Source organism: Erythrolamprus reginae, chromosome 1 (assembly GCF_031021105.1).
Source record: "Erythrolamprus reginae isolate rEryReg1 chromosome 1, rEryReg1.hap1, whole genome shotgun sequence".
Taxonomy (NCBI): Eukaryota; Metazoa; Chordata; class Lepidosauria; order Squamata; family Dipsadidae; genus Erythrolamprus; species Erythrolamprus reginae.
The window spans coordinates 417,603,467-417,629,639 of NC_091950.1; the positions used below are offsets into that span (position 1 = coordinate 417,603,467).

The 26,173-nt window shown below is 44.5% G+C and overlaps 2 protein-coding genes across 2 annotated transcripts in view; both read left to right on the top strand.

Moving 5' to 3' along the window:
- Positions 1-11,143, top strand: part of DHX40 (DEAH-box helicase 40) — a 40,833-nt gene extending 29,690 nt beyond the window's left edge. Inside the window, exons 14-19 of the mRNA XM_070735369.1 lie at positions 1,090-1,204; positions 3,222-3,330; positions 4,621-4,715; positions 6,131-6,200; positions 7,580-7,808; positions 10,894-11,143. Of these exons, the coding sequence (XP_070591470.1) occupies positions 1,090-1,204; positions 3,222-3,330; positions 4,621-4,715; positions 6,131-6,200; positions 7,580-7,808; positions 10,894-11,009 (734 nt within the window). The 3' untranslated portion in view covers positions 11,010-11,143. The remainder of the gene's footprint in view (positions 1-1,089; positions 1,205-3,221; positions 3,331-4,620; positions 4,716-6,130; positions 6,201-7,579; positions 7,809-10,893) is intronic.
- A 7,357-nt stretch (positions 11,144-18,500) lies between these two features.
- Positions 18,501-26,173, top strand: part of CLTC (clathrin heavy chain) — a 166,748-nt gene continuing 159,075 nt past the window's right edge. The window contains 1 exon segment of the mRNA XM_070735367.1: positions 18,501-18,637. Coding sequence (XP_070591468.1) covers positions 18,596-18,637 — 42 coding nt within the window. The 5' untranslated portion in view covers positions 18,501-18,595.

Here is a 26,173-nt window from a genome sequence, read left to right on the forward strand (position 1 = left end):
GCTGAGAAAAAAATGTGCTGCATTATTTTCTGGGTGACCCTCATAAACAAAGCCCCATACACAAGATGCAAAACCACTCCCCCTTTGCTCCACGGAACCTTTTCCACGGAACCGGTCCCTGGAGCCCCAAAGGTTGGGAGTCCCCCCCCCCCCCCCCCCCGGTAATCTAGGTAGCTATCCATCCGGTGTTTCTTCAATGACTGTGAGTTTCTTTTTCGAAGGACAAAACATAGAAGATTGACGGCAAAAAAGACCTCATGGTCCATCTAGTCTGCCCTTATACTATTTCTTGTATTTTATCTTAGAATGTGTTGTGGTTAGCTCTGGCCCAGCTCCTGCCCCAAGGACTGTGGATGTGGGGGAGACATCCACATGCTGCAGGCCTGTTTTGCCCCCGGTGGAATCTGTTGATGAAGGGTCCTCTGACCAAGAAGACATGAGTGACAGGGAGGAGGAGAGTGTGGCAGACAGCTCAGAAGGAGATCAATTCTCTAGCTCCTCCTTGGATTCAGAACAAGAGTTAATGATACAGCCACGCATGTGGAGAGCGATGCATAGGCAGCAACAACTGAGAGATTATTATCAAAGAAAATGAGGCCACCTGTGGTTGGGTGGGGCTGTGGTGATTAGTGAGGCTGCTATAAATAGCAGCCTGTGGGTTTGGCCATTGTGGAGGATTATCTGATCTTTGTGTTTTGTGACTGCTTTACTGACTTTGACCTTTTGTGTGCTGATTTTTCCTCCGCTTTGAAACTAAACCAGAGCAAAGTGTGTTTCACTTTGTGAAAGAAGGACTGTGAATTGCCTCACAGCTGCAAGCTAAGTATCTCAGAACTGATAAGGGACTTGTACAAATTACCAATTTGTTTGAAGAGGAGTGCTCTTTGCTATACCAAAAGAGGGATTAGTTTAAGTGACTTTTCATTATAAAGAACATTGTTTTGAATTTTCAAACATGTGTGTGTCTGCAATATGTACCTGTGAATTTTTGGGAGGAGTCTACCAGAGAGCCCGACAGAACAGGATGGATATATGTTTATGCTGTGAATATAAAAATAAAAAAATGATTCCAATTTCCATATTTCTCAGGGCATGAACAGAAGCAGAAGGAAGCTGAGCTACGGCACCAACAACTCTCCCAACAAATGGGAGGAAGCAACGACTTTACCACTCTCCTGAATATCTTCAAGCAATGCAAAGCAAGGTAGACGGATAACCTTGAGATACACTTTCCCCTAGGCCTTTACAATTTTATGCATGGTATGTCTCTATGTATGATTGGTTTCTATATAATGGGTTTTTAACTGTTTTTAGTATTGGATTATTGTCATATACTGTTTTATTACTGTTGTTAGCTGCCCCGAGTCTGCAGAGAGGGGCGGCATACAAATAAAATAAACAAACAAACAAACAAACAAACAAACAAACAAACCTTCAGAAAATAAGCTGAATGCAGAACTGGGCTTCGAAAATATTTAGTCTTGAGAAGAGGCTCAAGGCTGTTTGGCGTCAAGGCCCTGTAAATGTCTAGAGCAGGGTTGTCCAACTTGGGGAATTTTGAGACCGGTGGACTTCAACTCCCAGAATTCCTCAGCCAGCCATTGTTAAGGAGTGTTCAGAGTTATCTTTGGTCAAAGACACATGTACACAAAGGAAAGGTGGAGATCTAGCAAATATGAATAATAATTCGGTAATACAATCCAGTTTAATTTAGTATATAAAATACATAAACCATCATTTGAACACACAGTTCATACTACAGCATAGTCACAAAGGCAAAACAGAAATAGCAGAGAATAGCTGAGAATCACGCTTCTGGCTCCCTCTTGTGGCAATACGTAATACTAGCTCTTAAAGCAATAGTGTTCTAATACATATAAGCATACATTGTTGGTCTATTTTGTATATTGCCAAACCTAACTAGTTATAGTTTTGCGAGACCGCCTTGTGCCGCACGAATCCCAGCGGCTGATTAGGTCCCACAGAGTTGGCCTTCTCTGGGTCCCGTCGACTAAACAATGTCGGCTGGCGGGACCCAGGGGAAGAGCCTTCTCTGTGGCGACCCCGACCCTCTGGAACCAGCTTCCCCCAGAGATTAGGATTGCCCCCACCCTCCTTGCCTTTCGTAAACTCCTTAAAACCCTCCTCTGCTGTCAGGCATGGGGGAACTGAGATATCTCCCCTTGCCTGTGTAGTTTTATGTATGGTATGTTTTTGTGTATGCTTTTTAAATAAAGGGTTTTTTAGGCTTTTAATATTAAATTGTTATTTTAGATTTTTAATATTAGATTTGTTATTGTATATTGTTTTATCACTGCTGTGAACCGCCTCGAGTCTGCGGAGAGAGGCGGCATACAAATCTAATTAATAATAATAATAATAATAATAATTATTATTATTATTATTATTATTATTATTACTACATCGTTTTAACAGCCGTGCTGGCTGAAGATTTACCAACCATGTCTGCTAGACGTTTGTTCCAAGCATCTACTACTCTTTCAGTAAAATAATATTTTCTCACATTGCTTCTAATCTTTCCCCCAAATATGCCTCAAGAGAATGGGCCACCGTAAGAATAAGTCACTTCATGAGATTTAAACCTTTTAAAAGCATACATATTTAATTTGAGTCTTCCGTAGGCAGCATCTGAAGATATTGATATTGATTTGGCGCCTGCTATGTCTTCACTACTTTGTATAAAACCTTCTCTACGCATTGTCTAAAACAAGAGCCTGCTTCTTCTTGGCTCAGGGCTACAGCAAAATGCAACCTATATTTATTTATTTTTATTTATTTATTTTGTCCAATACACAATACACATTGAATAGAATAATAATAATAATTTTAATAATAATTTATTGGATTTGTATGCCGCCCCTCTCCGCAGACAAGTAGTAATGTATATAAAGGAAAGGATAGAAGAAGAATAGAAGAAGTAATGTATATAAAGAAAAGGATAGAAGAAAAGATATAAAAATAGAAGAGAAGATATATAAAAGGAAGAAAAGATAAAGGAGATAAAGGAGAGACAATTGGACAGGGGACAGAAGGCACACTAGTGCACTTATGCACGCCCCTTACTGACCTCTTAGGAACCTGGAGAGGTCAGTCGTGGATAGTCTAAGGGAGAAATGTTGGGGGTTAGGGGTACTATGTTTCCTACTGGGTGGAAAACAGTATAACTTTACTTCTTTTCCTGTCTGGATGCTCTTCTCCAGCGAGTCTCCTTCTGTTTGGTGTCAAGAAAACTGGGTCCACTGGAGAGCTGTGAAGCTGGCATTCAGTGTAGAGAGGCAGCTCCGTGAAATCATCAACAGGCTGAAGCAGGTAAACCAAAGCTTGCCAATGGATCTTGGTTCATTTCTTGCTTGCTTTGATCTTCTATCAGTCTGGGACCATCTCATGCCGTTGGAGGTTTATCTGTCCGTCTTTCCTTCTAAGATCATCCAAGGTCATCCATCAATCTCTGTCTGTCTGTCTGTCTGTCTGTCTGTCTGTCTGTCTGTCTGTCTGTCTATGTTCGCTGTATGTGTATACAGTGTATCTGATAGAGATAGATAAATAGATTTATATATGCAGTAGTTGGATGGGTGGATCAGATCCATCTGATCCATCTGATCCATCCATCCATCCATCCGTCTATCTAGACCAATCTATATCATCATATCTATCTGTCTGTCTGCCTGCCTCTCTCTGCCTGTCATCTGTCTGACTGTCTGTCTGTCTGTCTCTCTGTCTGTCTGTCTGTCTGTCTGTCTGTCTGTCTATCTATCTATCTATCTATCTATCTATCTATCTATCTATCTATCTATCTTTCTAAGTATCTATCTATCTATCTCTATCTATCTATCTATCTATCTATCTCTATCTATCTCTATCTATCCATCTATCCATCTATCCATCTATCCATCTATCCATCTATCCATCTATCTATCTATCTATCTATCTATCTATCTATCTATCTATCTATCTATCTGTTTGGATGTAATTCACAACAACTGCCTTACTTGACATTGGAATCTGGTCTCAACTCTGATCATAAATTGAGGATTACCTATAATACATACACATACATACACACACACACATATACATATAAAATTATAGCAATAGCACTTAGACTTATATACAGTGCTTTACATAGAAACATAGAAGACTGACGGCAGAAAAAGACCTCATGGTCCATCTAGTCTGCCCTTATACTATTTCCTGTATTTTATCTTAGGATGGATATATGTTTATCCCAGGCATGTTTAAATTCAGTTACTGTGGATTTACCAACCACGTCTGCTGGAAGTTACAGCCCTCTCTAAGCAGCATATTGCCCCCCACAATCTGGGTCCTCATTTTACCCACCTTGGAAGGATGGGAGGCTGAGTCATCCTTGAGCCTACTGAGATTCAATCTGCCAAACTGCTGTCAGTCGGTGATCAGCAGAAGCAGCTTGCAGTACTGCACTCTAACCACTGCACCACCGAGTTACACTCACTCACTCACTCACTCACTCACTCACTCACTCACTCAATCAATCAATAGAGAAAGAAAGAAAGAAAGAAACAGGTAGTTTTCTTTAACTTCAATAAACATACTATTTGTCTCTGGGATTTTGTTCCCCAGCTTCCAGATTTCCTAAAGGAAGATTTTGACGGTGCACAGAATGAAATCCTTAGGAGGTGTCTCTGCGCCGGTTATTTTGCCAACGTGGCCCGGAGGTAAGGCCTTCCATTCGTGGAAGGGATGGAAAAGGATGAAGTCGCATAGGAGAGACTGCGATACCCAAGGCATGCTTTTAAAAATCAAATTAAAAAATGCAGCCTTCGGGATTGTAATTTTTGCTGCAGAGTTGCAAGGAGCTTTTGTGGTTTTTCCCAACTGGAGTCCTTAAGGAGTTTGGGGAAACCATCCTGGCAATTGGGGCAAAGCAAATTCAGCTTTATTTTATTTTATTTTATTGGATTTGTATGCCGCCCCTCTCTGTAGACTCGGGGCGGCTAACAACACTAGTAAACCAGCATATGACAATCCAATATTAAAACAGTTAAAAACCCTTATTGTAAAACCAAACATACATACAGACATACCATGCATAAAATTGTAAAGGCCTAGGGGGAAAGAGTATCTCAGTTCCCCCATGCCTTTCGAAAGGCATGGAGCGTGGGAGCAATTCTAATCTCTGGGGGGGTTGGTTCCAGAGGGCCGGGGCCACCACAGAGAAGGCTCTTCCCCTGGGTCCCGCCAAGCAACATTGTTTAGTTGACGGGACCCGGAGAACTGGTCGCTGGGATTCGTGCAGCAGAAGGCGGTCCCTGAGATAATCTAGTCCAGTGCCATGAAGGGCTTTATAGGTCATAACCAAAACTTTGAATTGTGACCGGAAACTGATCAGCTTCCTCCCCTTTCCATCCTCATCGCCTTTTAACGACCCCATAATCCTTTGCATCCGGGTGGAATCTGCGCAGCTGAATGAAGCTAGCAGAGCGTTTACTGGCCGGATGCCTTTCTTGTCGCCAATGCAGAGTTTTGTCCAGCAGATATACGGTATTCTCATTGTGTCCAAATAGCTGCCTCTACCTAGAATCAAACTTGCCGCCTCCTGATTGTGAGGTGAGAGCTTCACCTCTAGGCCACCGCACCCCTCCTCTCTTCCTCCCTTTGTCAAGGTTCTAAGTCAGAATCCGAGTCAAAGTATTCCTCAAAGTTCCAATTTATTTCCGGAGCCATCCTGGCACCTACACAGGGAAACTTGAATCTGAGTTTCCCACCCAGTTGAAAGTTCACATCCCTTGTCCCCCCACCCACAGACTTCTCACGTTGCCCACTCCGATTGTGCCAGCGTGGCGAGTCCTCCTTCCACTTCCGCCCAGGTGGGTGGGCATAGGATGTCCTTGAACCCCTTGAAATAAGGCTTTGATGGCTGCATCTGTTCCCTCCTGAAATTACCCCTCCCAGAAACATATCAGGTCTTCTATAGATAGTGTTTCCCAACCTTGGCCACTTGAAGATATCTGGACTTCAACTCCCAGAATTCCCCAGTAGCCAAGGTTGGGAAACACTGTTCTATAGATAGTGTGGCAAACCGTTAATTTATCACCAACTTGACAGCCCTTTTCTTCGGCTTTAATTCCAGGTCTTCAGGGAAGTCTTTTCGCACCATGGACGGCCATGGCAGTGTGGCCTATATTCATCCATCATCTGCTGTAAGTCGCCTCTTCTAATTCATTGTTGTTGGGTGGCGGAAATTTTGCTCTAAAGTTCTGATGAGAAAAGTCTCCTGCGTAGAATTTCTTTGAATTCCTGATTCCCCCCCCCGAGTCTGAAGTTCAGTTGCTCAGGGTTAGCGGTCGGGGCTAAGAGTAGAGCACTGGCATCCTTCTGCAACAAGATCTTTAACAGAGTTGGGAGGGACCTTGTAGGACATCTAGTCCAACCCCCATGGGTTCTTCAAATACAGGGTTGGGGAAGGGTGGTCCCTTTATAGCACTGGCACTTAGCAACAGCCCTTAGACTTATATCCAGCTTCATAGGGCTTTTATTATTATTATTTATTGGATTTGTATGCCGCCCCTCTCCGCAGACTCGGGGCGGCTAACAACAGTGGTAAAACAACATGAACAATCCAATTAATAAAAACAACTAAAAAACCCTTATTATAAAAAACCAAACATACACACAAACATACCATGCATAACTTGTAATAGCCTAGGGGGAAAGGATAACTTAACTCCCCCATGCCTGGCGACAAAGGTGGGTCTTAAGTAATTTGCGAAAGACAAGGAGGGTGGGGGCCGTTCTAATATATGGGGGGAGTTGGTTCCAGAGGGCTGGGGCCGCCACAGAGAAGGCTCTTCCCCTGGGGCCTGCCAAACGACATATACTGCTTCACAGAGCACAGAGTGCTTTTACAGGCCTCTCTAAGTGGTTTACAGCGTCAGCCTCTTGCCCCCAATAATCTGGGTCCTCATTTTACCCACCTCGGGAGGATGGAAGTCTGAGTCAACCAGAAGGAAAAAAGGAAGGAAGGAAGAAAGGAGGGAGGGAGGGAAGCAAGGAAGGAGGGAAGGAAGATAGCAATAGCCCTTAGACTTATATACTGCTTTATAGTGCTTTTACAGGCCTCTCTATGCAGTTTACAAAATCAGCCTCTTGCCCCCAACGATCTGGGTCATTTTTACCAACCTCGGAAGGATGGAAGGTTGAGTCAACTTGGTGAGATTGGAACTGCTGAAATGCACCTAGCTGTATGCTGAAGTAGCCTGCAGTACTGCACTCCAACCACTGTGACAGCTCAGCTCTATATATGATTTGTGGACTTCAACTCCCAGAATTCCTGAGCCGTCACCATGGGAATTCTGGGAGTTGAAGTCCACAAGTCATAAAGGGACCATTGTTCCCCAATTCTGTTGTACTGGGGACATTCCTGTTCTGGCGTCTCCAAGATGGCTCCCTCCAATTGGGTTGGTCCACAGAAGAAGGAAACCCTGCCAGATGTTGGATCAGGGGCTAGGCTAGAAAACCTCCAAGCTCCTTTCCAACCCTCTTGTTCTATGTTCTACCTCAATCCCTGGGCCCTTTTTAGCTCTATGATCAGGAAGACCAGCTGGACTGGATCCTCTTCCATGACGTTGTGGTGACCTCCAAGATTTACTTAAGGACGGTGTGTCCAATTCGCTACACCTGGGTGCAGGATCTGCTTCCTCGGCTTCACCAGATCGATGCTTACGAGCTGAGCAGCATGGCCCGGGAGAAAGTGACGGAGGAGGAAATGGCTAATTGGAGGAGGAAGGAAGACCTACAAAGACAGAACGGTGAGCTTCAAAGTGGCAGGACGTTCAGAAGGCCATCCATGTCTAGATTAGCTGCTGTTCTGCCGGCGTGTCTCAACCGCCTGTAATTACAGGGTAATTAGTCCAGGAAGACACACACCACACGATAAAAGGAAAACCCAAAAGTCTTTATCAACAGAAAAGCAGAAAAAACTCCCTTTTTAAATGTCAAAGGGATTTTTTGGTACACACAAGGCGCAGGTTAAATGCAGTCCAATTGCTCACCCAATAACTGGGAAATTGAGTCCAATTCTAAAGCTCAGAGAGTCTACACACACAATCCTGAACAGCAAAACCCACAATGTTGACGAAACAATGAATCAGATAAACTGCCATGAGGCTAAAACACCAGGCTGCACTTTTATCTGTAGCACTAATTACAGCAGCCCCACCCAACCACAGGTGGCCTCATTTTCTCTTGTAATAATCCTTCAGTTGTTGTCTCCTATGCATCGCTCTACGCATGTGTGGATGTGTCATTAATTCTTGTTCAGAATCCAGGGATGTTACAGATGACTGATCTCCTCCTGGGCTGTCTGCCAAACTCCCCTCTTCCCTGTCACTCACGCTTCCTTGGTCAGAGGAGACTTCGTTGGCAGATTCTACTGGGAGCTAAACAGGCCTGCGGCATGTGGATGTTTCTCCTACATGCACCTCCACATTCCTTGGAGCAGGAGCTGGGCCAGAGCCAACCACAACAGGTGCTGAGACAGGAGGTGTCAGAACTGCTCTGACCCTTGGTCCCTTAGCTAAGAAAGACCCTTGACTCCATTTGAAGTGAAAGCAGTGAAGGGCTGCAAATTTTTTTACTACCACACAGTGGGCGTGGCTTATTTTATGGGTGTGGCTTGCCTGGCATGTGACCAGGTGGGAGTGGCTTGACGATTATGTGACTGGGGTGGCATAAAGATCATGTGACTGGCTTAAAAGTGGCCAACTTGACATCACTCATGTCAAGGGTTAGGATTAGGGTACCTGGTCTCTCCTTACTTCAAAGAGATACAATTTCCCTATCTATTTTCTATTACTGAACATCCAAAATATACTATTTAATTCTATGTATATATGCCATAAGTGTACACACATATTACACACAACCACACAAAAATATACATTATCTACTATTATTATTATTATTATTATTATTATTATTATTATTATTATTAATTAGATTTGTATGCCGCCCCTCTCCGTAGACTTGGGACGGCTCACAATAGTGATAAAAACAATACATGGTAACAAATCTAATAATTTAAAATCTAAAATAACAGTTTTTACATTAAAAAGTCTAAAAAGAAAACCCCAGTATATAAAATACATACACACAGTCATATCATGCCCAAAACTACATAGGCAAGGGGGAGATGTCTCAGTTCCCCCAAGCCTGACGACAGAGGTGGGTTTTAAGGAGTTTACGAAAGGCAAGGAGGGTGGGGGCAGTCCTAATCTCTGGGGGGAGTTGATTCCAGAGGGTCGGAGCCGCCACAGAGAAGGCTCTTCCCCTGGGTCCTACCAGACGACTATATAAACTGTATGTGTATGTACACATACACGCACAGCTCTTCTAAAATTGTACACATTCAACCTCATTTACTGCAATAGGAAAAACACACTCAGAGCCCAGAAGGGAAAAAAAGAAATAAATTCAATTTTTTTCTACTGGTTCTGCATACCTGACCATGCCCATAGGAGCCCATCATTGAGTGAAAGGTACATTTCTACTAAAAGCCATGGGGATTGCAGTATAGCAAAGGCAGAACTGAAGTTTGCACGCCAAAGTTTGCCAGTTAAATTTTCCTATCCGGTTCCTCGTCTTACTTGGCTCCTTATCATGCAGTTAAATTGGGTGGCCGGGGGGGGGGGTGTTTTGGGAACTTCTTTTTAATGGTGGGCTACTTGGTGGGCCATTGCATTTCATTCCCAGAACTTTTAAAATTTATTTTATTAGATTTATATGCCGCCCTTCTCCTCGCGCACTCGGGGCGGCTTACAAGAGTAAAAAGACAAGGTGAAAATAGAATACAATTAAAACATTAGAAGAAATAGATCAAACCCGATATAAAAAATTGACCAATCATCCCTCATTCATACTAAGCCGGAGCGGAACTATCGCTCGTGGTCCCCAGGCCTGCCGGCATAAATGTGTTTTTGTTTTTTTAAATTTCTATAAAGTGGTCCCGTCGACTAAACGACATTGTTTAGTCGACGGGACCCGGAGAAGGCCAACTCTGTGGGACCTAACTGGTCACTGGGATTCGTGCGGCAGAAGGCGGTCCCGGAGATATTCTGGTCCGATGCCATGAAGGGCTTTATAGGTCATAACCAACACTTTGAATTGTGACCGGAAACCGATCGGCAACCAATGCAGACTGCGGAGTGTTGGTGTAACATGGGCATTTTTGGAAAAGCCCATGATTGCTCTCGCAGCTGCATTCTGCACGATCTGAAGTTTCCGAACACTTTTCAAAGATAGCCCCATGTAGAGAGCATTACAGTAGTCAAGCCTCGAGGTGATGAGGGCGTGAGTGACTGTGAGGGGTCCAAATAGGGTCACAACTGGTGCACCAGATGGACCTGGGCAAACGCCCCCCTCGCCACAGCTGAAAGATGTTTCTCTAATGTGAGCTGTAGATCGAGGAGGACGCCCAAGTTGCGGACCCTCTCTGAGGGGGTTAATGATTCCCCTCCCAGGGTTATGGACGGACAGATGGAATTGTAGGTGATAAGCAATGCCTTGAATTGCGTTTGGAGACTAATCGGCAACCAGTGCAGCTCATGAAGTGCTGGGCTGATGTGGGAGTACCTAGGTACATGAGTTGGTACCATTCTTCTCCATGCCCCTCTAGCTCCCTCCCCTGTACATTGATTGATTGATTGATTGATTGATTGATTTATTTATTTATTTGATTTGTATGCCGCCCCCTGTACATGGTGGACTGACAGCGAATGCAAAGCTTAAGCGTACGAGGGTGGCTCTCACTGGAGGAGATGGTGATGGAGGGTTGTAGACGGGAGTTCTCCTGCTCCTACATCATTTTGAACTCTGATTATTTTTTTTTATCTTCAGAAAAGGCAGCAGGTGAACCTGCCAGGAAGATGGAGAAGCGGAACGACGAGCAGTCAATCAGCGATGCTCGCGCTCGGTACCTGGAGAGGAAACAGCAAAGAATGCAGTTCTGCTAAGGACTCCAGCTAGGACGGTCCACGCTGCAGCTGTTGCTATCAATCTGATTCCTATTGGGATCGTTCACATTTTGGACAAGAATATAAATGGGTTGGTCCTTAAGTAGGAATTAAACTTTTTTTTTTTTGTAAAACATTTTCGATTTTTTACAATATAGATTCACACAACATAAAACAAGTGTTTTATTGAACGGGTCCAAAGATGGGCTACAAGAATGGTGTAAGGTCTTAAGCATAAAACATATAAGGAAAGCAAGTAGGATGCTTGGCTGCATAGCTAGAGGTATAACAAGCAGGAAGAGGGAAATTGTGATCCCCTTATATAGAGCGCTGGTGAGACCTCATTTGGAATAATACTGTGTTCAGTTCTGGAGACCTCACCTACAAAAAGATATTGACAAAATTGAATGGATCCAAAGACGGGCTACAAGAATGGTGGAAGGGCTTAAGCATAAAACGTATTAGGAAAGACTTCATGAACTCAATCTGTATAGTCTGGAGCAGCGTTTCCCAACCGGTGTGCCGCGGCACACTAGTGTGCCGCGAGACATGGCCAGGTGTGCCGCCAAGCTTCAGCTGGGTGGGGCGCTGCCGGTACTTCCGTCCTGGGGCTCCTGCTCGCAGCTGTCCCCCGCCTCCTGCTCGATGCCGCGGTTTTCGGCGCTCTCCTGCTGGGCCCCAAAGGAGGAAGGCAGGAAGAAGGAGAGCTCCATTCTTCACACCTTTTTCCCGCCTTCCTTCTTTGGGGCCCAGCAGGAGAGCGCCGAAAACCACGGCATCGAGCAGGAGGCGGGGGACAGCTGCGAGCGGGAGCCCCATGACGGAAGTACCGGCAGCGCCCCGCCCAGCTGGAGCTTCTCTGGCGTCGACGGCAAGTGTCCGATGGGAGCGGGGGAGGGGGTGGCCGCAGCGGCCGCAGGCAGTTGCGGGGAGATGGCGGCGGCGAGAGGGATCGTTCTCTCTCTCTCTCAGCTGACTGCAAGCAGGAGCCCTGACGGTGGCGGTTGGACGTGCTGCTGGACGTCGTACATGCTGGCGCTGCGTGCCTGGCATATACGGTGTCCAGCACCACGTCCAGCCGCCGCCGTCAGGGCTCCCGCTTGCAGTCAGCTGAGAGAGAAAGAAAGAGAGACATAAAATAGAGGCAGAGAGAGAAAGAGAGACATAGCAAGAGAGGCAGAGAAAGAGAGACAGAGCAAGAAAGAGAGACATATAAGAGAGGCAGAGAAAGAGAGACAGAGCAAGAAAGAGAGACAGCAAGAGAGGCAGAGAAAGAGAGATAGAGAAAGAGAGAGAGAAAGAGACGTAGCAAGAGAGGCAGAGAGAGAGAAAAAGAAAGAGACATAGCAAGAGAAAAAGAGAGACTTAGCAAGAGAGGCACAGAGAGAGAGAGAGAGAGAAAGAAAGAGAGACATAGCAAGAGAGACAGAGAGAGAGAAAGAGAGAGAAAGAAAGAAAGAGAGATAGCAAGAGGCAAAGAGAAAGAAAGAGACATATAGCAAGACAGTGAAAGAGAGAGAGAGCAAGAGAGAAAAAAGCAAGAAAGAGATAGCAAGAGAGAGAGAGAGCAAGGGAGAGAGAAAGACATAGAGGAAGGGAAGGAGGGAGAGAGAAAGAGAGCAAAAAAGAGGAAGAAAGAAAGAAAGGGATGGAGAGAGAGAAAGAAGGGAAGGAAGGAAAAGAGAGAAAGAGGGAGAAATAGAGGGAAAGGGAGGAAGAGAGAGGATTTTTTTGTCCAAACTTTTCTTTAGGCCCCCCCCCCCCCCCTTCAGTGTTCCCCAGGATTTTGAAAATATGAATACTGTAATGTGCCGCGGCTCAAAAAAGGTTGGGAAACACTGGTCTGGAGGACGGAAGGAAAAGGGGGGACATGCTCAAAACATTTAAATATGTCAAAGGGTTAAATAAGATTCATGAGCGAAGTGTTTTAATAGGAAAGTGAACACAAGAACAAGGGGGGCACAATCTGAGGTTAGTTGGGAGAAAGATCAAAAGCAACGTGAGAAAATATTATTTTACTGAAAGAGTAGTAGATCCTTGGAACAAACTTCCAGCAGACGTGGTTGGTGAATCCACAGTCATTGAATTTAAACATGCCTGGGATAAACATAGATCCATTGTAAGATAAAATACAGGAAATAGAATAAGGGCAGACTAGATGGACCATGAGGTCTTTTTCTGCCGTCAGTCTTCTATGTTTCTAAGTGTTTTGTGAATTGTGCCCACCACCAGACAAACATTCATACCCCACCACCAAATCAAGGGTGTTTCTTGTATAAACCATTTTAACCCAAGAGCAAAGTATCTATTTACATATTATAAAGTGATTCCAATTTGTTTCTTGTAGCTTGGTCTTGGATTCTACTCGCCATATATCGTCTTACCTTGTCCCATCGTCCCATCAGTTTTCGCAAGTCAGTTTCATTAATCGAATTCATCCTTTTATCTATAATCTCAAATTGAATGGGGTCCACCATATACCGGTACCAATTTTGCCTTGTCCATTTTGTCGCATCTTTCCAACCGAAGACTATTACCGCCTGAGCACTTTCTATCGCTGCTTGTTTTATTTCTCTGAATTCTCCCATCGCTTTACTTTTGACTAACACTGCCATTTGGAGTTAAACCAGAAGATCCAGGATTCACCAAAGTTTGAAGCCCTCTTTATCCCTGTTAGGGGAATAAATATGATCTGGTCTATAATGATAGTCAGTTATTATTGGGCACACTGAGAATATACAGGGGGTGGACAAAAAGATGGAAACACTTGACTTTTTGGCATCATAATATTTGAACATGTTCAAATCAATCAAAACTTGACATATTTTAATGTTTTTTAAAAAATTATGTTATTTGATGTTTTTTTAAACTACTTTTTTTTAACAGGAATTTAAGGAAATTGGTTATAACCTTCTAGAAATGGCAGACCTCTCAGACTTTCAAAGAGGCCAAATTATTGGTGCTCGAATGGCAGGCACTAGTGTAACAGAAAGTGCCCGAATGTTTGGCGTTTCAAGAGGTCATGTCTCAAAAGTAATGGCTGCTTTTGAAAGAGAAGGGGAAACGTCCTCAGCCAAGCACAGGTCTGGTCGAAAGTCCAAGTTGTCTGAGAGAGACCGTCGGATTCTAAAGTGAATTGTTAGAGCGGATCGCAAGACCGCAGCTCCTAAAATCACTGCAGAGCTCAATAGACACGTACAGAACCCAGTTTCCACAAAAACTGTTCGAAGGGAGGTTCACAAATCTGGATTCCATGGAAGAGCTGCAAGGTGTTTCCAGTTTTTTGTCCACCCCCTGTACCTGCCGAACAAAACTCCGTGTTGGTGACAAGAAGGGCATCCAGCCATTAAAACATGGGGGGGTCATTAAAATGAAGATGATATAAAGACAATCAGTAGAAATGAAGCAGCGTTGTGGCCTGTAGCTTTTAGGATCCACTTTAGGAATCAGTATTACACCTTATGCTCTAGGTGGGTTGCTAAGAGGCAGGAGAGGCTGTTTGATCCCAAACTCCAGTGTATCAATAAGAGAATATTTATAGCTCGGGGTTCAAATAAGGGGTCCCTGGTACTGTCTGAGCTTGCCTGTTTTCTTGCAGATTTTTCTTGACCCAACTAGATAACACCCTCTGTGCAGAATATAAACTGAGTGTGGTTTGCTGTCAGTTCATATTTTTGTGTCTGGCCTGTCTATGTGGGTAGGGGTGGTCTTGGACTCGGCTTTTTTACTGACCTTGAGTCAAAAATGAAAAAAAAAAACCTGCCAAAGAGCCATCAGTTAACAGCTCAACCAAAAAAATCTCCCCCACCCACACAAACAAGCAAGACATAATGCAGCCCACCCATCCTGACCATAACTGCGACAATTGTTAATCAGGATCGACTGTATCACCCCGGAGAGGGGCAGAATACAAATTAAATAAATAAATAAATAAATAGACAGACATCAGAGAGTTATTGTTAATGGCCAGTATTCTGAGCAGAGACAGGTTACAAGCGGTGTGCCACAAGGGTCTGTTCTCGGTCCTACCCTTTTTAATATGTTTGTGAGTGACATAGGGGAAGGTTTGGTAGGGAAGGTTTGCCTATTTGCCGATGACTCTAAAGTGTGCAATAGGGTTGATATTCCTGGAGGGGTCTGTAATATGGTAAATGATTTAGCTTTACTAGATAAATGGTCAAAGCAATGGAAACTGCAGTTTAATGTTTCCAAATGTAAAATAATGCACTTGGGGAAAAGGAATCCTCAATCTGAGTATTGCATTGGCAGTTCTGTGTTAGCAAAAACTTCAGAAGAGAAGGATTTAGGGGTAGTGATTTCTGACAGTCTCAAAATGGGTGAGCAGTGTGGTCGGGCGGTAGGAAAAGCAAGTAGGATGCTTGGCTGCATAGCTAGAGGTATAACAAGCAGGAAGAGGGAGATTGTGATCCCCTTATATAGAGCGCTGGTGAGACCACATTTGGAATACTGTGTTCAGTTCTGGAGGCTAACAACAATGATAAAAACAGCATGTAACTATCCAATCCAATACTAAAATAACTAAAAAACCCTTATTATAAAAACCAAACATACATACAGACATACCATGTGTAAATTGTAAAGGCCTAGGGGGAAAGAATATCTCAGTTCCCCCATGCCTGACGGCAGAGGTGGGTTTTGAGAAGTTTACGAAAGGCGAGGAGGATGGGGGCAATTCTAATCTCTGGGGGGAGTTGGTTCCAAAGGGCCGGGGCCGCCACAGAGAAGGCTCTTCCCCTGGGTCCCGCCAAAGCTTTCACTGTTGGGGACAGCAAAAAACGGACCTCTGGTTTGCCCATTGGGTCATTTTTCGCACTTTGGAGGCTTCAAGAGGGTTCCCTGAAGCCTCTGCAGTGCGAAAAACCACCTTCCCCAGGCCAAAAAATCAGCTGGCTGGCGCACACATGCTGAAGCTGAGATAGGGCAACCCCTCGCATATTCTCCGATATGGCTCCGCGTGCCACTTCTGGCATGTGTGCCATAGGTTTGCCATCATGGGTGTAGCACAAGTATGTGCGAGGGGAACCTTTACCTTTTTGACAGTGACTTTAGTTTCTGTTCTGCCCCAACATTTAAATTTAGACTGCGGTTTCTACAAAGCCCAGGCCCGGATGTTTCTGTTTTGCAATGTTGTAAAGTGCTTTATATATTGATCGTACTGTTATTAATATTGCACGATCATTCTTTGGTCCAGGGAGATAGAGAAACGTCAAATTCTACTCAGGAATAATCGCATTAAAGCTTACGAAGCAGTGGAAGTGATGTGCCGGTGCCTGGAGGCTGTTGGGGTCTGGATGGGTGTCAACAAACTCAAACTCAACCCAGACAAGACGGAGTGGCTGTGGGTCTTGCCTCCCAAGGACAATTCCACCTGTCCGTCCATCACCCTGGGGGGGGGAACTACTGACCCCCTCAGAGAGGGTTCGCAACTTGGGCGTCCTCCTCAATCCACAGCTAACATTGGAACATCATCTTTCGGCTATGGTGAGGAGGGCATTTGCCCAGGTTCGCCTGGTGCACCAGTTGCGGCCCTATTTGGACAGGGAGTCATTGCTCACAGTCACTCATGCCCTTATCACCTCGAGGTTCGACTACTGCAATGCTCTCTACATGGGGCTACCTTTGAAAAGTGTTCGGAAACTTCAGATCGTGCAGAACGCGGCCGCGAGAGCCATCGTGGGGCTTCCCAGATTCGCCCACGTTTCTACAACACTCCGTGGCCTGCACTGGCTGCCGATCAGTTTCCGGTCACAATTCAAAGTGTTGGTTATGACCTTTAAAGCCCTACATGGCATTGGGCCAGAGTACCTCCGGAACCGCCTGCTACCGCACGAATCCCAGCGACCGATCAGGTCCCACAGAGTTGGCCTTCTCCGGGACCCGTTTGGCGGGCCCCAGGGGAAGAGCCTTCTCTGTGGCAGCCCCAACCCTCTGGAATCAACTCTCCCCGGAGATTAGAACTGTCCCCACCCTCCCTGTCTTTCGTAAACTACTCAAGACCCACCTATACCGCCAAGCATGGGGGAGATGAGACACCTTTCCTCCAGGCTCTTTATATTTTATGTTTGGTATGTATGTGTTGTTTGGTTTTTAAATATGATTGGGTTTTATATGCTTCTTTTTTCATATTAGATTTGTTTCGCTATAATATTGTTTTTTATTATTGTTGTGAGTCTTTGGAGAGGGGCGGCATACAAATCTAATAAATTATTATTATTATTATTATTATTATTATTATTATTATTATTAATTGCCCACCCCTGATTTATACCCATTTCCCCAAATTTATCCTGTAATTGCATTGTCATTTTAGACATCTCTGCACATTCTAATATTTTGGTAATTTTCAGTGTTTGTAGGGATTCTGTCCCTTTTTCCAGAATTGTGCATAAGGAATTCTGGCAGCTGTTATAATATATAATATGAGATATTGGAGGCATTTGTTTGCTTTTAGATATTACTAAGAGAAAGGTTTGTGGTTTAAGTCCTGTTGTGTTTTGGTTACTTCCTGAATCCATTTTTGTACTGTTTTCCAATATTTCCTTATTTTTGAGCAAGTCTACCACACAAGAGGTGCAGTTAAACAGGAGGATTTGCTTAACTTGGTTTAATGTCGTACTTATTAAATTAGAATGCCCCTATATTACGTTTTATATATATATTTAAAAGCGGAAGTCATGGTTTTCATCCCACTTTCATTTTCTTTTCTAAGGTCACCTTTTCAAGGTCACCCTCACCTCAGGTGAAGCCGAGATTCGAACCCACGCCTCCCACTTTAACCTAACCTCCCCTCTCCCGCTCTTTTCGAAAGCAGCGCCGTCAGCGGATTTCCCTCCTTTTTTTAATACCATCCCACCGGGAAGCGAACAAGCCGCTATACATCCTCCGCCCTAGAACGTCCACTTTTTTTCTCCCCCTCTCACCTTCCTCATGCTAACCTCCGACCATGTGACCCTACAGATGGGCGGGGCTTCTCCCGGAACGGAACTGACGTCCTCCCCGCCCATGTCGCATGATGTGGCAAAAAAAAAAAAAGGAGGGGGAGGGAAGGAGGGAGACACCAGCGCTTTGGAGAGGGCGGGGCTTCGGCGAGGACGACGAACCACGACGAAGACCGAAAGGAAGAGAGAGAGAAAAAAAGTCCTTCCATCGGCTTTTTCCGTATCCTTCCGCCGAGTCCATTGATTCCTTACCCGGGGTTGCGTTCTCCCTCTCTTGCCCCCTCCTCCCCGGAGCGATATCCTTCCGCCGCTCGGCTAATCCGCGGCAGGTGAAGGCGCAGGCATAAGGCGGAGGCGCGGCCGCTGCGCTCCCTTCCCTGAGGAGGCCCCCGTCGGTGTCCTTCCGCTCGCGCGAGCTGTTTCCGGATCGCTCGCGGGGGCTGCCGCTGCTGCTGCTGCTTCTCCTCAGCGTTGGTCTCCTTCTCTCTCGGCCTGCCCCCGCCATTACGAGCTGCCCTCGCCGGCTCCTCCGCTTTTCGCTGCCCCTTGAATTCCTGAGGAAAGGCTAGTGCCCCCACCCCAGGCGTCGGGCTGGAGCCCCAAAACCCCAACAACGCTTCCGCCGCCATGGCTCAAATCCTACCCATCCGCTTCCAGGAGCATCTCCAGGTGAGGCGTGTGTCCCCCCTCCCCCTCAAACCCGGGCCCTCTCTCGGCCTGCTTTCTCGCCGACTGGGTGGGCGTCGTAGTCGTGCGTACACGTGTACGTGGAGAACGTGTGAAGCCTCTCGAGGCCCTGCTTTCCCTCCCGCCCTTTCCCTGCTGGGTTGACAGTTTTGGGAGGTCGGCAAGGTGGGCCATTCAAACCCCTAGACGTTCCAGGGCCCCCCCACCCCAATTTCCTATTTTTTACAATGGCAACCGGCCAAGCCTTGGTGCGTATATTTTTGCTCCGTGAATGAATAAACTCACTTCTCGGGTCAACTGGGACGAGGAGTGGGGGATGTTGGAAGGGGCGGCCCGAGAAGCGGGTTTGTATTCATTTATGGAGCAAAGTAGAGGTAGCAAAGGCAGGGCCGGTTGCCACTGTAAATGGGGAATTGGGGTGTGGGTGTGGGGGAAGCTTGAATTTTGACCACCTTGAATGACCAGGGGCTTGGATGACCACCTTTAATTGGCTACTTTAAATGACATGGGGTTTACATGACCGCTATGAACTGACCACCTTGAATTTATTTTAAATGACCAGGGGTTTGAATTACCACCTTGAATTGACCACATGACCAGGGGTTTGCATGACAACTATGAATTGACCACCTTGAATTTACTTTAAATTACCAGGGGTTTGATTGACCACCTTGAATTGACCACATGACCAGGGGTTTGCATGACAACTATGAATTGACCACCTTGAATTTACTTTAAATGACCAGGGGTTTGATTGACTACCTTGAATTGACTACTTTAAATGACCAGGGTTTGAATGACCACCTTGAATTGACCACATGACCAGGGGTTTGCATGACAACTATGAATTGACCACCTTGAATTTGCTTTAAATGACCAGGAGTTTGAATGTCCACCTTGAATTGACCATGTTAAATGACCAAGGGTTTGAATGACCACCATGAATTGACCACCTTGAATGACCAGGAGTTTGAATTGACCACCTTGAATTACCACTTGAATGTCCCAGGGATTTGAATGGATTACCTGTGTTTTTTCTTTGCTAATTAAATCAAATTTCGCTTAAATTACTCCATTAGCTACTCCCCCCCCCCTCTCAACCACCTGATGAGTTGGGACAGGAGGGTTAGAAATGTGTACAGGTCATTTTGTCTTCCTGCATGTAATTATGATGGGTTTTTTGGATCATGGTTCTGCTGTGGCCAAAAGAAGCAATAATGGAGGAGGTTCAGAGTAGGATGGTTTAAATGTTTTTAAATGGGAGGACTAATGGCTTTCTGGGCTCAGGGAGGGAGGCCAGTTTGGATGCTCTGGGTATTCACCCACGTACTTGAATGAACCTGGCTTGATTTCCTGATACCTCCATTTAATCTTGCCTATGCTGGCTTCCTCTTTCACTGGGCCTTGGCTTTCAACAGGTGTACAGGATGATAGGTGAAGGTATGAAGGCTCCTGGTTTCCTTCTCCCAATTGTCGGGTTTCCATATGAGTTGGAATGGGGAGGGTCCCTATGGGAAAAGAAGAGGGTATTTATTCTGGGTTAAAGTGGCCAGAGAAAATTGGCCGGAGCAAAGGGTGGAGAGAGGAAAGTTTCGGGTGAATGGCCTTTAATTCGGAAAGAGCTAAGATGAAAAGGAAAGAGGTTAGGTTCAAATGTGTGTGTGGAATCCTCGGTGCAGATTGGAGCAGGTGTGGTGGCTAAAACTTAGGGAAGTAATTCAGAAAGGTTGGCATCACTAAGAACTAGATGGGTGTGAGTAGTTTAGCAGAAATCGTAAGACAAAAGAATGACTGGGGAGTCGACTTCCTTATTTCTCCTTGGCAAAGGAGCCAAGGGTAGTTTCTGCAGGCGACTTGTGCAGGCAGGCGTTATCTATACCAGTGTTTCCCAACCATGGCAACTTGAAGATATCTGGACTTCAACTCCCAGAATTCCCCAGCCAGCATTCGCTGGCTGGGGAATTCTGGGAGTTGAAGTCCAAATATCTTCAAGTTGCCGAAACACTGCTCTATACAACCCTGCTTGATGCTTGGAGATCTGGTGGGAGCAAATTAATGAAACTTTATGAATGGGGGGGCTGAGTTGAACTGGCAGAATTAGGAGCACAAAACTGAGGGGGAGAGGTGTGACTTGCTGCTGAATGGGAGACAGGTAGATAGGCTTGTATAACAGGTTAGTTAATAGCAGTAATTAGGAATCAGATAAACATGGATGATCCAACCAGGGAGGTTTATTTTTAGTTATAGCTGTTTATGTTTTCAGTATATACCGGATTTTTCATCCCTTGGTTCATTAAGACTGAGGAATAATAATGGGACTGGCAATGAAGGATAGGATGGGTATGAGCTTAGGGGGGTAGCATTGATGTGAAAATTGGAGCACTTTGAAAATTATTTACAATCATTTGGAGTTCAGAAAATAGGTAGCAGCAGTAGCTCAAACTTGGTGTATTGTAATGAGAATTTTAAAGGCTCAGATGTTGTGGCATCTGCTCATTTTGAGATAGGTTAAGTGGGGGGAGAAGGGACGCTTAATCCCTTGTAGCATTTGGACTGCAGAAATTGATAACAGCTTAGGTTTTTAAGGGTAAGGGTTTTTAAGGATTTGACAATTCCTTTTGAAGATTCATTAATATTGTTTGTCTTTATGAATGCAGTCCAAGAAATCTAATGATGGGAACAGATGCAGTTCTGTTCTCCATATGTCCCAGAAATAATTCCAAGAGTTTCCAAAGTATGGTGGGGGTGGGAAACCACCCTAGTTGTTTGAGACAGGATCCCTAACCGCGGGAGCAACCTATTAGTTAGAGGACAACTAGCCTGCTTCTGCACATTTCCCAAGGACAATTTGTTTTTAGGAGCCGGTTGTTGACTTAAGAGATGTAGGTTTAACCTTCCATACTGTACTTTGATGCTTCCCTTCCACCCTTTAAGAGCTGGGGCATCACTTTTGCTTGGCTGTTCCGAGTCCTGTTCTGCTTTGTTCTGGAACGTGTCTGCAGGAAGATCCAAACTGCATGTGTGTGTAAGGACAGGGTGTAAGCGCCTCCTCTACCGCCATCCGTATTGTTGCAACTTCAAGCGAAATGTCTAATCCTGAATATCTATCTAATCCTTGCTGCGTGGGCGGGATAGAGCTCTTCCTCCAAAGCTGCCTGCTGGGAGACGCATCAAAGGCAGGGAAAAGGGTTTCTAGATTCGCCCGCAAAGCTGCCTTGTCTTTCAACAACAACAAAAAGAATCTTCAGATTTGTCTTGAAGTTATAGACCCTTTCCCAAAGAGGCAGATAGATGGCTATTGGCTCTTTCTATACAGCTTTATTTTTTTAAAGCCTGTGAATTGCAGAACTCAAGCTATACTTGGTCATTCTCTACTTGGAGGTTTAAACATTTAAAAAAATAATGCTGCGTCTAACATATTATGCCATGAAGAACTATGGGTGTAGGTTTCCTGACTGCCTAGACTTTATCAGCTAGTCTTGGAGGGAACTTAGGCACTTCCTCTTGGAATACAATCATGTTGTACTTTACTTTCTGGAATGTTTGCTTTTATTGCATTGATAAGGATTTTAATAAAGCCATTTGAGTTTCAGCATAGCAGTTCTGTATGAAGCTGACTGTGGGTGTCCTTAACAAGAATATGCCCTTTGTGTGTTTCTTTGTCTCCACATAAACTTGGCATTCTGTCCAGTCAGGGGGTTTAACAAACATGACTCCAAAATGCCCTCTTTATTCTTTTTGGGTAGGAAAAATTCCTCTTTGCTATTCATTCTTACTCGTTTTTTAAATTATTATTATTATTATTATTATTATTATTATTATTATTATTATTTATTAGATTTGTATGCCGCCCCTATCAGAAATGTGGAGAAAAAAATATGCATAACCTCTCAGCTTTGATACCACCTGTCTTATAGATGCTATAGGTCCCTGTTTCTTAACCTTGGCAGCTTGATTTTGTGTGGACTTCAGCTCCCAGAATTGCTGGCTGGGGAATTCTGGGAGTTGAAGTCCACACAACGTCAAGCTACCAGGGGTGGGGAAAAACTGGTCTCTGAAGATAAAAACCCAGTTGCATCTCTATTCAATTAAATATAGCTGCCTACAATCATGTAACTCTGGATGGCTCACAGACTCTCTGGATCTTTGAAATATCCAGGTGCTCCCTCCGGTCTTATAAAAACATTTGGTTTTTAAAAAAATGTATAAATGTTATTTTTCTAAACGGAGAGCCTTTATTTCATACTTGAATGGATTTTGCTTGATGAGCTGTAAAACACATTTTGCTTTCCAGAGCAGATTTTTGGTTTGGTTTAGTTTTGGAAAAGAGTATACAGTATACAGTATTCATTTCTGGAAAATTCCTGTGTGATTTCTGCCAAAGTTGCTGCCAAGAAGTCTGCATAGAATGATAAAGCAAAATGAATGCATAGGAAAGGTTGATGAGAAGCAGTGCTGCTCATACTGTATTATCGCACTTGTGTGTGCTTTTTTAACTTGTGATTGGATTCCTCTAAAATAAGATAAAACACTGCATCCATAATTTCAGTACTTAAAAAGGTTACTTGGTGTGAATCTTTCTGGAGCTGCCAATTTGCTTGAAAACATAACTACATTTATTTAGTATTAAACACCAGGTTTACAAATATGGCTCTGTTTCTTTTGCCCAGCAGAAGAGAGAAATAAATGAGCGTATAAACAGTTCTGGGCATCTCAGTCCTGAGACACCTGAGCCTTGAGCTCCTATTTATGTTATGGGAAAGTGTTGTTGCACATCAAGTGGTGTGCATATATGAACACATTTACATCTTGTACTTTCCAGTAACCCAGGGTTCCCGAGTAATCTTCCCAACCAACAATTACCTCCTCAGTTGCAACAAAGTTGACACTTCTAACTTAATGGTCATTTACTTAACTTACTTCCCCCAAGTTAGTTGGTGGAATGATCAAAGGCAACATGAGAAAATATTATTTTACTGAAAGAGTAGTAGATCCTTGGAACAAACTTCCAGCAGACGTGGTTGGTAAATCCACAGTAACTGAATTTAAACATGCCTGGGATAAACATATATCCATTGTAAGATAAAATACAGGAAATAGTATAAGGGCAGACTAGATGGACCATGAGGTCTTTTTCTGCCATCAGTCTTCTATGTTTCTACTTCGGAACCATTATCAATGTGACTTTGGGGGTCATGCAAAACCATGAAAGAAAAAAACCAAAGGAACATAGCACCACTTAAAGCCAACTGCAACAATTAAAGGATGATCAAAAGTAATGCCAGTGGGGTCTCTCCAGTTGGGAACTTGACTCATTCAAACTCAAGTCCAAGTTAACCAAAAGTCTGCAGGTTGGAACTAACCATCTATTGCGTTTGTGTGTGTGTGTGTGTGTGTGTGTGTGTTTGTGTGTGTGAGAGAGAATGTATCTGAGAGATGAAATACAGGGATACTGTAATATGATGAGCTTCTCCTGAAATGGTAGCTCTAACATCACAGAATCATGGATATCATCCTACATAAGAAGATAAGAAGAGCCCTGCTGAATCAGGCCAAAGCCCATTGAGCATTCTGTGTCCCACAGTGGCCCACCAATTGTCCATGGGGATCTTGAGCAGAAAGAGAAGGCAAGACCCTCCCTTTCCACTGACCCCCAACAAGTGGTACTCAAAGGAATCCTGCCTGCCTCAACCAACATAGAGGGGGCACATGGACATCCATTTCAATAACCACCATGGATACACTTTTGGCATCCATGAATCTGTCTAATCCTGCCTTGAAGCTATCAAGGCTGACCAACGACCCTCTGGGTGAAGAAATATTTCCCTTTATTTGTCCTCACTTTCTAACTATGAGCTTTAGGGAGGGCCCCCATGTCCTAGTATTGTGTGATAGAGAAAGAATTTTTCTCCATCCACCTTTTCTATCCCATGCATGATTTCATAAACTTCGATCAAGTCACCCCTTAAACACCGTCTTTCAAGGTTGAAGAGACCAAGGCGTTGCAACCTGGTTTCATAAGGGAGGGGCTCCATCCTCTTCTCCAGGTCTTTGCAGCTTCTGGTTTAAACATAGAAACAGAAGTCTGACGGCAGAAAAAGACCTCATGGTCCATCTAGTCTGCCCTTATACTATTTTCTGTATTTTATCTTAGGATGGATATGTGTTTATCCCAGGCATGTTTAAATTCAGTTACTGTGGATTTATCTACCACATCTTCTGGAAGTTTGTTCCACGGATCTATTACTCTTTCAGTAAAATAATATTTTCTATATTTCTTTAGTTACTGTCAATATGGCTAATGGGAAGGTGTGGGAATTGCCATTTTGTACAATCTGGGGTTTCTCAGGGTATTCTACATATCACATACGAAAGCTGTCAAAGCTCTGCATCAATATTTTTGAACCTTGGCCATTTCAAGCAGCGCTGACTATGGAATTCTGGGAGTTGAAGTCCAAACATCTTGGTCTCTGTTGAAAAACTGCTCTACATGAACTCTGGGGAGCTTGTGGAAAAATGAACTTCTCCGTACTGAAGGAGCGGGTCCAGCAGTCACATGGGTTGCTCATGTCCAATCCGGTGGAACTGAGCCTAGTATTAAAAAAGCTTGCCGGATCCGCCCCTTCCCCAGAATTCGCTCAGTTCGCATATCCTGCGGTTGTATTGTGATAGCTCGTTCAACATTCTAACACCTTCCCTCGATCTTTCCTTCAAAAAGTAGTAAGATTTATTGTCTTTATTTAATTACTTGCACTAATTGCGCCAGCCGTTTAAAAGAAAAAAAAAGAAAAAAACGCGGCTCGGCTTTTTTCCTTGGGAGAAGTTGCGGTTTCGTTTTCCCCCGGCGGTTTTGCCGGTTACGATTCCTGCGGCCGCTTGTGGATTCTTCTAATCCCTTGGCCTGGAGGTCCTGGTGCAAGTATTCATCCATTGAAATATTGATTATTTATTGTATATAAGTATTTAAGGGCTTATAAAATACCTCCTGCGGAGTGAGACGCCTTCTAGTCTCCTGGACTTAGTCGATCGCTTTTCCCTTAAAAAATTTTCCGGAGCGATCTTTTCGGCGCGAAGGCCTTCGCGCCCTTTTTTAAATATCTAGGCCTCTCGTGTTGGCCTTCTGCCAGCCGCGTAGGCCTCAGTCCACCGCGTGGATCCGGGAGCGGGCCTTGGGGGTCCCAGGCTAAATTCTCCACCGGCTAAGCCTCCAACCAGAGTGCCTTGGTTTACTTAATTACAAAGTTTAGGGAGGCTGGCCCCGCTGGATTTGGGGGCACGAACTCTGGGTTTGCCCAGATTGTCCTCACGTTTCAGCAGCTTCGAGGCCTCGAAGCAGGATCCATTCCTCTTGGGAAGTCCTTGAAATCTTCTCCTTATAATTCAGTTATTGGCTCAGCCTTGTCTTCTGTTAATTGTCAGACTATGGCTACCTTTCCCAAGAGAGGCACAACTAAAGGTCCCAGAGAGGTCAGGCCTACAGGCGATGAGATTACTAGTATCCCCCAGGCCTCTTCCTCC